This window comes from Drosophila melanogaster, chromosome 3R (assembly GCF_000001215.4).
Source record: "Drosophila melanogaster chromosome 3R".
NCBI classification, from domain to species: Eukaryota; Metazoa; Arthropoda; class Insecta; order Diptera; family Drosophilidae; genus Drosophila; species Drosophila melanogaster.
This window is the reverse complement of record NT_033777.3, coordinates 21,990,100-22,003,898: the sequence shown is the minus strand read 5'-3', so window position 1 is coordinate 22,003,898 and position 13,799 is coordinate 21,990,100. Positions and strand designations below refer to the sequence as shown.

General features: G+C 42.1%; 1 protein-coding gene across 3 annotated transcripts in view; it reads right to left on the bottom strand.

The window, feature by feature from the left end:
• The window catches only part of Eip93F (Ecdysone-induced protein 93F), a 65,426-nt gene that overhangs the window by 10,641 nt on the left and 40,986 nt on the right, over nucleotides 1-13,799 (bottom strand). For all 3 annotated transcript variants that reach the window (NM_001104395.2, NM_143745.3, NM_001275888.1), the window contains 3 exons: nucleotides 8,128-8,379; nucleotides 7,844-8,061; nucleotides 7,112-7,569 (listed from right to left, as the gene is read on the bottom strand). In NM_001104395.2, the coding sequence (NP_001097865.1) occupies nucleotides 7,112-7,569; nucleotides 7,844-8,061; nucleotides 8,128-8,379 (928 nt within the window). The remainder of the gene's footprint in view (nucleotides 1-7,111; nucleotides 7,570-7,843; nucleotides 8,062-8,127; nucleotides 8,380-13,799) is intronic.

Below are 13,799 nucleotides of genomic sequence, written 5' to 3'. Positions count from 1 at the left end.
ACAAACTTCTAAAAGTCTAATGTATACCTGTATATATAGGTAAATAATAAACCTACACTGGTTATATTTCGTAATATCTGTTAAAGCTCATGATGATTGGTTTATTGCGAGTTCGTAAAAGTCATATTCTGCTTTACAACCACTCACTCAGGTGTTGTGATAAGATTGTATATTTCTGTCAATTCGTTTCGGATTTCCCCTAAAATATACGACGAAGCCACCTTGCACATAGAACCACCCAAACTCGCCCGCCAAAAAGTCAGCAAGTCAATCAACTTTTTATCTCCCGGCAATTTTCGTCAGTGGGTTTCGGGATTCGAGGGTAATATTTTTTGGCAGCACCATCAAAGAACTTGACAGCCACTTCCCATTTTGGCTTAGTAGAAAGCACTCCTTTTTTCGGCACCCACACACACACATCCTTACGAACACAGATACACGGGCACTCGAGAGGACTGACAATGAGTGCTTCTTAAATGTCTGCAGCAGGCGAGGAGGAAAAGACGACACTGGTGTCAAAGGCAAAGCCAAGGATGCTGTACAATCTTTTCTTCTTTTTTTTTATTCCCCCATTTCGGTGGCCATTTATTTCCTTTTTTTTTGGGAAAAGACAAAAGATGACAAGTCGGCGGAGTGGCGATCGGTGGGGGCTGGAGTTTGGGACCAAATATGTTTTTGAAGTTCATTAGACGAATACCAAAAAAAACAAAAAAAAAAAAAATCACCCGAAAGGAGACATTCTCCCGAAAAAGAAAAAAGCGTAAACATTTTTCACTTAATACCAACGCGAGCGTGAGTCCAAGCGCATTTCCTTCTGCTCCCACTAACTCATCAGGAAGAGGCAACTTTTGTTTTCCGACAGCAGCAACAACAAGGATGCACTGCGCGAAAATTAAGGTACATATACTAGTAAAGCGTTTCTACTCCTTTTTATTATGTTTTTGAACTATTGGAACTATGTGTGTAGCATGAACTTTCAGGATTTAGAATACCAAACAATTTATATTTACAAATAGTTTCAGAAAAAATCATATGCTGAAACTATCTATTATTAAATATTATTTTTTACTATAGGGTTGATTATATTTAATGAACTTAATGAGTTTTTTTTTTTATTAATTTTTGTGATTATAATAATTATAATTATTATAATAAATGATATTTTAAGAATATAAAAATAACTTTCTACTTTAAACAAGCCATAGGATGTTCTAAGAATTAAAATTGATAAATTAAAAAAAATAATAAAAAAAGGACAGTGTATATTTTGGTTCTTCTGAAGCAAGCTGTAATTTTTTGCGAGTGGCGTAGCTGCACGAAATATTTCTTTTCTTTATGCGCAACCAGAAACGAGACGAGCTCGAGACCCTTTCTTGCCTTCCCTATTTTTTTTTCGTGGGCGGCTGGGGACATTGCACCGACAGGGCAAGGGGTGTGGCAGGGGTGTTGGGAATGCAAAAAGAGGGCGGTATGGGCGGTGGTAGAACGCACAGCTTCTTTGGCGCCCTTCGCTGAGGGCTGTGGCACAACAGGAGGCGGCCCTGGCAAAAGTTGATGGCAAAGTCATAGCAACTTTTTTTTCACTTTTTTCCAACGCCAACCCCCCTCTCGGCCCTACGCCCATTTGTTTCGGAGTCCTTGCGCGTCTGGAAAATGTCTGAAAATTGTGCAGACAACACACAAAAAAAAAAAAAAAAAACAGAACCAGAGAAGAAGAGAAATGCAGGCTAGAGAAGCAGAAGAAAAGCGGCAGCAGGTGGCAGTGAATGTTAAACTGTATGATAGCTGTTGGTTTTTTTTTTGGGTAAGAAGATGTAGGGGGCTGGGGGCTGATGGAAAGTGGGCGGGTCAGGGGCGGGTTAAAAGGGGGCGGCTGACCGTAAGTGGATTGGGCTGTGGGCGGTGGCATCATCATTAATGGCGACAGTTTTTCGCATTTTTGCTCATTTTGCATATACAAAATAATTTACCAAAAAAAAAAAAAATAAAAGAGAAGAGGAAAGGCGAAAAAAATTTGCATAATTGCGCACAACCAAAAAAAAAGGGGCGTGGGGATTCCCCCACAAGAACGCAAAAAGGATGGCGCGCGCGAAAAATAAATGAAAAATGTCATTTCAATGTCGTTTGGATTTTTTCGTTGGTGTCGTTTACCTTTTGGCTGCACTTCAATTGCAATTTGCCAATGCAACAGCCGTCGCTGCCGCAGTCGACGTCGCAGTCGCCGTCGGACGTCGACGTTGCTGCTGCTGCAGTTGCAGCTGCATTTGTTGTACAACATGCATGCATTTGTTGCCGCCTTTGTTGTTCTTGCCGTGTGCTGCACACGCATGTGGAGAGCATTCATTTGCACCCGAAAAAAAATGCAGCAAAAAAGCGGGGATCCCCAAACCCCATTTGCCATGCACTTTTTTGTTGCCTCTTTTCCGTTGGCGTTGCAATTTTTCTGACATTTTGTTTTAATTTGTGGCAGCGCCAGCAAAAGGGTTGATTTTTTTTTATTGTGTGTGTGTGCGTGTGTGCCGCTCTTTTTTTCGCATTTGTTGTTGCTGCAATTTTGACGCAACTGAAATGCATTTTTTTTTCGCCGTTGTTGTTATGCGCATATTGCATTTTTGTCGGTTCATCCCACACCTTTTGTTGGTTTTCGGCCATATGTACATAAGTTAACATAAAAAGCACCCGTCCACTTAACACAAACCCCCGCACACGTTGGCTATAACTTTCGGTTTATTCGGCAAAGAGAGTCCTTTTTTGTCCGGCTTTAACAAGGATTATATTTGGCTAGGTAATTGTGAAAACACGTTAATTGCGGTGTGATTCCAAGGCACTGGTCAAGCTCATTGTCAGTTGAAATTGAGTCGAAAAATAAAAGGCAGGTGTCGGTTTCAAATATAAATTATGTCAACTGAAATGTATATATAAGAAATGTATTACTTTAATACAAAATATTCACTGATTTTTGTGTTGAAAATCCAAAAGGAATTTCATTGTTTTCTGAAATGGGATTGCGCCAAAAACTATGCAACACTTTTTGTTAAATCAATGTTAACCCATATCTTATTTTGCCGTTTTATATTTTTATTATAAATTTTTGCCATATTGCAAATTGAATTTTTGGCGTTTTTCAGTCGTTTTTAATGTTTTTGAGTCTCTCGATTTGGTTGCGTGTTTGGTGGCCGCGAAAAATGTGCCAGGGACGTAGGTGAAAAGGGGGGGGGGAATCATTTCGCTGGGGCAATGGAATGTGGGGTTAATGGTTAGTGGGCGGCGGAGGAAGAGAGAGTGACGGGTGGTGTTGGGGGCGGGAAAGCAGGAAGCCGCTGGCTCCAACGGGCGCACAATGCCGTCAACTGTCCCCCGTTCCAAGCTGGCATTTTTTTTGTGCACGAAACGAGTATGTATGTGTGTGTGTGTTGACAACGTCGAATGCAATTTTGTTAAAAATGCATTAAGTGCACGAGTGTGTGTGTGTGTGTGTGGGTATGAATGCAATTGCATGTTTGTTTTTGTTGCCAATGCAGTCCGCCCCACAGCGCCTACACTTGATGCGTGCGCAGCAAGCCCACCACCCCCTCCTTCCAAGCCTACACCATCCACCCCCCTCCCAAACACACATACACACTCACACACACACACGTGTGCATACATCAACCCATACAAGAGTCGAGCCCCATACATACGCACACAAATACACATTCATTGCAGTTGCATTTTTTCGGAAGATATGCACTCATTTTTTTCCGACGCTGATGTCGACGTCGCTGCAGCTGCATTTTTGTATGCACTTACTTCGTTTTTGCTTCTATCCCGCTCACTCACGCATATGACGCCAATCAGGCGGGTAAAAAAATGAGGGTTTAAAGGACCTTGTAATACCCTGTTTAGCCAAAACAAATACGTAACTATTAATCAACTTGAAATGTGCATGCTGGCTAACAAAATGATAGGGATTTAGAATACCCTATATCTAAAACAATTATAAAGTTTTGTATCTGTGTTCTACTTAAGTTTTTTGTATTAGAAACAAAAGCTATGAGTGCTATCTTGTTTTGATATAATATCACTATTATTACATTTGTATGGCATGATCTTTAGGCTTGTAGGGTGAAGTGTGTTTATAGTTAATGGGTGTAGAACGATCGAGCATTCCCCATTGGCAGCACCATCCAACACTTATTGAAATGACAAAAAATATGGCAAAAAATGGGTAAATGAGAGTGGTGATGGAAAAGGGCAGGGAAAATAAAATAATGAAACCGAGAGAGATCCATGAAAGCGTTAAAAAATTGCTGCCCTGCAACAATAACAATCGCAATGGCCAGTGCACGCATTAACCTTTTGTTGCTGTTGTTGTACCTTATATATATCGCTCGTTTTTTTTTTTGCACTTTTTATTGCTGTGTGTATTTTTTGGGGCCAAATGCAGCCGACTGCGCTGCTGGCGTCAGCTTCGTCGTCGGCGTCGTCACTCTTTGCCAGTTATTACGTTCGCAATCTCTCTCGGGTACTTTTTTTTCGGTATTTCGGTGTGTGCGTGGGGAGAATTTTTCGTAAACGAAAAATAATGAATATATACCCAGCGACAATCCCCGCTAACCGCCCACCCCCCTCCTGCGCCCAATGCCCCCATCTATAAACCGCCGAAAGTGCATAGAAAAAAGTAGCAAAGAAGAAAGACCAAAAAGTACGAAAAACACTGGCACTCATACACAGAGAGAAAAATTTGAGCAAATGTTTGTTAAAGTTTTTAGTTTCTTTGTTTTCGTTACTAGACATTTAACCGTGTCAATATTTTATTGCCTGTATAAATATTTAGTTTTGTTATTATACTCTTTTTTTGTTAACTAAAATGATTTTGATCTTCAATCTACAATGTTCTGATATTTTGACTACATTGAGATATTTTAGGATTATATGGTTTTGATAGATATTTCATGAATGTAACCTGCTTAATTGAGTAATTATTTTCTCAACTATGCATCTTTCCAGTGCTGACACACACACATTGAACACACACACACACACACACATAGAGAAAGTAAAACGCAGCTTGCAAAAAAAAGCGATCGATATGATGCACTCATTTTTGTCTGCTGCGCTGGGCGACGTCGACGTCGCTGCCTCAGCTGCAGCTTCTGTTGCTTCGAGGAGCGACGCCGTCTCATCATCCTCAGCGTCAGCAGCCGGAAAAAAATCTGTAATAATAAACGCTTGACGAAAAAAGGAAAAACTCCAAAAATTGCAGCGTCAGTGGCTTTTGTGCTTCAAGTGGTTTGATGGTCTGAGTGGGTGGTTGGCTGGGGGTGGAGTGGATGATTTCTGGGATGGTGGGGGTGGCGTGGCTCGCGGTCATCTGCTTGGCCTCCATTGATGAACACTTTGTTCGATCGCCTTCTAATGGCATCTACTACAAAGCGAATTAGTGAGAATCAATAAAGTCCTCAAATCCCTAAAGAGCCTACCTATGACTTTTTATATACGATTAATTCTAAAAAAATAATTAAAAAATGGTTGATAACTTGTTGGAAAAATCTCCTACGAGTCGGAAGCTTTTCGCTTGGAGTTTCCCAACTTTTCTCCGTTGCTTTTCCTTGGTTACATCTGACTTGCCAAGTTCCTATCGCTCCTGTTTTACACATCCCCTAACCCCCTCGAGTATTCATGGTTTTTTGTACATTTTTTGACACATCCTTCTTAGGGTTTTTGTGTGTTTTCTTTTTTCTTTTTTTTGTGTGACAATTAAAATAGGTGTACGAGATGGTGCATGGCGACGATGGCGGCTGCTAACAAACACTTGGCCATGCTTTAGACAATAGACGAGGACTCGTGCTTTGCGGCTCAAGTGGCAGCCGCCATCGTTGCCACAGTCGCCGGTGCATCAGCAGGAGCAGCGAGGAGAATGAACCGAACCAGCCAAAGCCAGGCGAAAACCATAACCAGAACCGCAAACAACGAAAAATGCCACCGAAAAAAGTAATGACAAAAATTGCTGGGAAGTGCTGCGAAATTATGCACACGCTCTGTCGTCTGAAGTGCACACCTACACCTATACACCTAAGCCGAAAGTAATAATAAAAGGTGCTGCTCAACATTTTAGAGTAATTAAAAATATGGCAGGTAGCAAAAAAAAAAAAAAACGAAAAAGCGAATTGAAAAAAAAAAGATTGCGTAGCCGAAGGAAGGAGTTAAGATGCAGCCACACAAAGCGGAATACATAAATCCAGCATTCTTCTTTCTCCCAACGTATATAATCTTACTCTTTTTATTTTTTTTATTTTTGGAGATTTTATGCAAATTTATGCAGCCCACCTGCCTTACGCTGGTAATTAAGCGTGGCTGCAACGGGGCGTATGTGTAATTTTCGGCATCGTTTCATAAACCACACTCACACACAAACACACACGCATGGGCAGTGGTATAATTGCACAATTTTTTGTACATAGGCTCACAACAATAAAGCTTCAGCTGCCACAGCATCGCCATTTGCGCCTGTGTGTGTGTGAGTCGGTGTGCGGTTGTGTGAGTGGGGCTGCCCCGTTAAGTATGCTACAGTAAGTGCAGTGTCAGAGGCGGCAGGGCAGCGCCCAAAGTGCAATTATCTCATGTATTGTCTGGCACACGATTCGGTGTTTTTTTCCGGTTTTTTTTTTTTGGTGAACACTATACCCTACGATAATTTTGAGGTAATTTCATATTTCTGATTCATTTTAAAGGGCACAAGAATATCTATTGCTTAGCGAAAGATGATGTTGAGAAAAAAGGAAAATTTAGACTCTAGAAAAACATTAAAATTATATATATAATCATATATCATATCATATCATATCATATATGTTATGATACATAACACTAGCCTGTGAAAAAGAGTATTGCACATTCGATTACCGCCCAACCCAATTGCATAATTTCCACCTTTTTTCTCTTTTGGGTATTACATGAAATTCCTTTTTTTGTATGTACTGTTCTGGGGGTTTTTTAATTTTTTTTTTGGCGTTTGCGCAGATTGCCAGATTTATATTGAATACATGCTTACACATAGGTATTTATATGCTGCCAATCCCCCGCCCACAAATTAACCAAACGGAAGGGGTAACCCCAATTCGGCACTCACCTGACGGACTTCACATCGCCGCTAATCGATGAGTTCGGCGATGGTTTGCTGCTAAGATCGAGCGGTGCATCCACACTGGGACTGGGTGTATCTTTGAGTGCGGGACTGATTGCGGCTGCAGATACTTCTGAGGTAGTTGGCGTTACCGCACTAGCGATCTGTTGCTGCTGCTGCTGCTGCTGTTGGCTGGCCAGCGAGTTGATCAGATTGAAGTCGGCCAGCAGTGAGAATTGCGCCAGCTGGGCGGCCATCGAGTCCATCGATGTCATTTTGGCTGCCCGCTGGGTCAGCAGCTTGTAGAGTTCAAGGGAGTTGGCGGGTGTGGCCGCTGCTGGTGTTGCTCTTGCACTTGCAGCAGCAATGTGGCGTGCCCTGTTGCCACTGCTATTGTTGTTGCTGCTGCTGCTGCTGCTGATGTGGTGGGGCAGTGATGCACTCGAGTTGCTGTCACTGTCGTGCTACATGGACAAAGTTGAGGGTTAATAAAAGTTTACTTGCACTCGAAGAAAATATTAGCCAAAATTATCTTTAAAAAATGTTACTCTAGTGGCTTGACTTTCTTAAATAAATATTATTTTTATTAAGATCAGAAGTATTTAAAAAATTCTTTAAAAATATTGAACATTGCATTAACTGCACTATGTTAATGAATTGATTGATTTTCCAAAAAAGGCTGCACTTTTTTTTTATTGTGTTACATGCTTGAGGGATTTGAGTTGATAGTTGACCCACCTGATGAATGTGACTATTACTAGTGCTACTACTAGTGGCAGTTGCTGCTGACTCGGCCACCAACTTGCCCTGGGCGTTAACCGTTAGCAGGCGACCGTTAACACAGAAGTTGCACTTGGCCGACGGTCTCCAATCGATGGGTTCTGGCGGTGGTGATGGTGTACTGGTGGCTCCCGGTGTTGGTGTACGTGATGAATCGTGTGATGTTTGGTTGTTCTCTACGAATCGGAAGTAGAATAAAATTGAGTAATCTTCAGAGAATTGCATTGGTCTCTTTTACCCACCAGAATCTTCTTCTTCCAATAGCTGGCTGCCGTTGTGTTGCTGCTCCAGACGGTGGTTCTCTGTCTTACAGTGGTTGGGATTGCTCTGGCTGATCTCCTTGCTGCTGTGGTTGTATTGCGATGGCTCGTCCTCGGAACCGGCTATTGCTATGGGCTGTTGCTCCTCGATATTCAAGTGGCTGCACGTCAGTTTGTCTTGATAATGTTTCCATTGCCTGCGACCCATACATTCTTCAGCAACGCGTTCTAGGGCTAAAATGAAGAAAATATAAATGTTAATATAGGTCACTGATCATTAGATCTTAGTACAAAACATTAAACTAACCAAAACAGAGCAGAAATATCTGAAAATATAGCAAACGAAACACATCAAAGACTAAACTCCACTACATTAATTATTCAAAAAAAAAGTTTCTGGGCAGTTCAAGAATGCTACGCCAGTTGCATGGCTTAATAAACTATAATTTGCCTAGTGGTGGCAATTAATAAACCACTTTTTTACTTCTTCTGTTGACCCAAACCCTATTTGTGTATTGCTCCTGGGAATTTTAGCAGACAGAAATTACTTAATTGAAATGCAATGCCACTAAGTATAGGAGAAAAATGCATGCAAGAAAAAAAGAAGACTGAAACGAAAAAGAAATGGAAAATTGTGACGGTTGCACTATACTTAAAGGGGGCACACGCTGCGTATGCGTAATTATTGAATACGAAATGTGTGCGAGTGGAAAATTGATAGATTTGTATGTTTGCATTGTGGCTGCATTTCCCGGACTTCCCAACCGTCTTGGCCAGCCAGAGAACTCTAATTGCCGCACAAAAGTTATGCAATTTAATGCAAAATGCATTTGGCCACGGAGTGCGAGAATATGTGGTTTTGGAGCCTAACCCCCACCACTTGAAGGGGCAGGCATGCGTGGCTCAAAAGCAAAACTTTTGCGCATATGGCAAAAGGCTACGCGTCAACTCACACGAAATGCGAATTAAAGGAGAGCCGGCCGAAGAAAAAATTATTTATACATATATATAGCATATATATGTTAGACATTGCATACGTGGGCTATCACCGGCATTTTGTAGCATTTTTAGTGCCAAAAAAGTGTAGTTAAATAGCCTAGGCTAGCATTCCCAGCCGGAAGTTGGAATGAAGGTGCGTGCAGAAATTCTAGCACCCCCATGTCCTTGCCGTGGTCCCCATCGTCCTGGTTGCGCACAAGTGCGTGTGTTCGGTGCGTGCGTTTGGGGAATGGCAACTCGGGGCTCAAGTGGAGCAGCAGCAGCAGGAGGAGCTGGATTGGGCATGGGGATTGGGGAAACATCCCCAACTGCTGCTGCTGCTGCTGCTGCTCATTCCGGCGCAAAAGTGGAGCGGCATGTTCAAACTTTTAGCAGTGTAAAAATAGCATTGCTTTCCCAGCTGCAGCGGCAACTGCAGTTTTTTAAGCGCTCAAATAAACAGGGTCGTCGTCGCCATCGTCGTCGTTGTTTTAGCGCTTCGGGGGTTGCGACGTCAACGTTGCGCCACCGCTACCACTCCCGCCATCTACCGCTTTTCCTCGACTTTCCACCTGCCGCACGCACCGAAAAAAGGCGAAAAAACGAGGTGAATGCACGCACGGGACGTACAAAACTCAAACTTTAAAATGCAACCAGTCCACAGACACACGCCTGCATTTTGTCGTTAAAAAATGCAGAATGCACGAAAAGGGATCTGCACGATAGCCAAATGCTCTGCAGGCAAACGAGACCTATATGGATTTAAGATTGATTGAAAAATTGGTTTTAATTCTGATTTATCAAATTAACTGGAAATAAAAACATTCCTTATTTTGCACTTAAGGTCTTATATTAAAGATGTTGGAATTGTAATGTGAGTTAATAACCATATTTAGAAAAACCTTTTGGTTTTCCCATCTAATTCCGATACCTTCGGCACAAAACCACGTCCCACCAATCAATAGATTTGTACCAATTAGTTGTGGCTTATCCACTCCCACCTCGTTAAATTTCTGTAATTCCCATTCATTACAAACCGAGCTACAAATTGCAGTCGGCCAGCTGCGGACACAGGGTGCGTGTGTTTTTTTTAGCGAAGGAAAGTCTACGCACAGGCAAAATGCAAGGGGTTCCTCAGCTGGTGACTCTTCTTCTTCTTCATCTACAGGCTCTGCCAGATGCACACACATACGAACATATTCGGTGCACGCACGCAATGCACTCACGCACACAGTCAGTGTCTGGCGTGTTTTGTCTCTGGCTGCACGAGTGTGCGTTTGTTTTGTGCATGTGGTCGGTGCGACACACATTGCGTATGAAGATGACGACGTCGACGGCCGCAAGGCGGGATTTCAATGCTGTTTTGGGCTTGGGTTTGGGTTCGGGTTATGTTTCAGTTTCTGGCTACGCTTCTGCTTTTGCTAGTGCTTCTGGTTATGGGCAGGGCAGTTCTGCTGAGTTCTGGGTTCTGGTGGTGCTAGCGCCATCATTGCTGTCTGCCCGCGTTCACGTTATGCCAAGCAAACGGCGCCCGAAAGTATGCTAAATAGAATTCTAGAATTCACTAGGCGCGAACTTACAGTGATACCTCGAGAAAAGATCTCCTAAGCCTCTAAACTATCTACATATAGTTCTTATAGGAGGGATACCTAAAATTGGATACCTTTAAATTGTGGTTCTGAGGAACTGTGGTTCTTAATTGCTAAGCCCTATGAGTCTGCGTTATGTCAGCGATCACTGTACATAAAAATGGAAGAAAAGTGGGCTTGTGTCGTTGGTTTAGACGATGTCGATGGATGGGTGGTCTGACCTATGACTGAGTGCATGTGTGTGAGTGTTTGAATAGGTGTTTAGACAGTATGTGTGTGCGAGAGAGTTTGCCATTCAAGGCAACGCAACGTGACACGCTAGGTGGCAAGGTGGATGGGAGGTGGGCGGATCGGCGGATCGAGCTAGGAGCTGCCGTTCACCTTTCGTCTGCCCATCCTGTCAGTTGGGCTGTCGTCCTGTCTGTCTGTTTGTTTGCTCTAGAGTCGTCGCTGCGGTGCGGTGGCCTAAAAGCTACAACAATCGACTGACAAACAAAAACGAAAGTGCGTTTAATCAAAGTTAGCTATTAAAGCCAAATGACTAAACTAATTGTGACCCGCCGCAGCGGGGCGTATGATTTATTTGCATTTTGTGTGGCATTTTTTTTTTTGTTTTGCCCTGCTGTCGTTGTTGCTTGGTCGGTTGGTACCTTTAACCCACACTAACCGAAAAAATTGAAGCAATTAAACACGGAAACTCATTTACACACACATACGCTTAACGAAATGCAAATGGCATGCGCCATGAGAGAGACAACGCATGAAAAGTGGCAAAAGAAATGGGCAAAATGGCAACAGCAACAACTGCAACTGCAACAACAACGACGAAAAAAAAAGAAACGAAAAAATGCAATTATCGATTAATGTACCACATTATATGGCCCATGTATACATGTATGTATGGTGAGGCCTGCAAGTAGATAAGCCCTTATGTACACATGGTATTTATGTACAGGCATCCATCCATAGGTATGCTCGGCCAGAAGTCATTAAAAAAATGTTTTTTTTTTATTTCAACCTCGACGGGCTGGCTCATTGAGTTTTATTCAATTCTCATCCTTAAATTTTATTTTCGGTTGGCCACCGGGGGGCTGTCAAGTCGTTTACATAAGCAAATTACAGTAATGACAGTACATAATGTAATGTCTCATTGTTGAAGTTGTCATTTGCATTAAAAGATGTATATAAATATGTATCCATAGATTTATATGTAGTATTTTTTCGAGCCATGTGCTGCATTACCCCTGCCAAGAACATTGCACACAAGACAGAAACAACGGCAATTTGACATTTTCCCGCAGTTTGCCTCGTTTCAGTTTTCAGCTTTTTGGCGTAATGCGTGCCGTAATCAAATGTCAAAAGTTACCGCCAGCCTTGGGGGCGCATACGTAATATTACGTATACGCAGTGTAATTTTCGACCCATAAATTCTGCATTAGCTGAGCCGCACAAAGGTGTTGGGCACATGGCGCAGTTCACAGATAATTAGATTCTAAACGCACGTGGATAAAGTTTGATTGGCCTATAAAATAAAATCCTTGGAGTTATTACTTCTATTACAAAGTCTATAATTATTTTTAGTTTAAGCCGTTTGGACTTGTAAGGACTTGTAAAATCCTCTTATTTATGATCTCATTTCTTTTATCGGAATTTACGAACTCTTGAAGTTTACTTAACATACGATTAAATTGAAATGCGCCAGGTGTATGTAACTGGAATAAATTTGTAATTAAAAATCAATGCAAATTTACTCTTAACATAAATTCATTGGCTCGTATCGCATTTCAATGAAAATTACATCCACTCTATGCAATAATAAAATGTACATTGGGGTTAAAGCTGCATGGCATTCAGACTTTCGGACCTATGACTTCCATGCTTTTTAAACACACCCAAAAAATTTTAACCAGAAGTGCACCAAAATTCTTTAATTAGAAATTCAACATACATATTGTGGTTATTTCTGCGGCCGCGACACGCCATCGTATTTTGCATAACATTTTGAGTAATGTCTAATGTCAACGTACTCCCATCTATGTCCGGGGGTGGGACCAACTGGTTTTCCTCGGCCAAAAGGCGGGGGAGGAAAAGAAAAGCCAGCTTGCCAGCCGGCCGGCGTCACATGTCCTGCCGCAACAACAAATTGGTTGAAGCGGAGCGGCAAGGACAAAAGGGAAAAGCCAAAAGTGCAGCTAAGAAATGAGTTTGGCTAAATCACAAAAAAGTGGCAGCGGCAATGCGTGGAAAAATAAGGGGAAAAAGCGTGGCTGGCACTGAGAAAATAAGTTGATCTTTAATGATACTTATAAGATATTTTATTCCAATGTTGAACTTATGGAAACATAACTACATTCTTTCTCAACATTTTCAAAAAGTTTTATTAATTTATGAAGGTTTATAGGAATAGAAATAAGTATTGAATTGTTTTTTTCCAGGTGCATATTTTTAGGTTCCGTTTTTTGAGGCTCTCCGGTGGAAAGGACATGCGACGTCCTGCGTGCCTGGGTCCAAAAATTGTGGCCAACTTGTATGGCTAAAAAGGGTTTAAGAAAGGGGCAGTGGCAGCGCTGAAATGTAAATGAATTGCACTAAATGCAAGGACATACGCAGCACACATACAAACGAATGCAGGGTTTTAGATGAGTAGGACAATTCTAAGCAGGCAGCGTTGACAGGACCTCCCCTTCCGCACCACATCCACCCATTCCATCCATTTGAGCCATTAGCAACCCTTGCACAAACTAAAAACGCAACCTACCCCAAAAAATGAAAAGAAACTCGGCAAACTTGTCGCATATGGCAATTTACATACTGACAACATCAATACACATATGCACATGTTGGTGTGTGTGTGTGTGTGTGTGTGTGTTTGTGTGCGTGTGTGCATCTGTGTGTACTTTAGGCTTTTTGTGTGTCACTTTGGCATAGAAATTTAGTCGCTGTCGTCGGTTTTTCAGCTTCGTTGTGGGGCAAAATGGGCGAAAATTAGAGAGGCAGAAGCAAAATAAATTCGATTGCCTCATTCGGCTTGGCTCGTCTCGATTCGGCTCATCTTGTTGTTGTACGGCTTTTTCGGCGTGGGTGCAT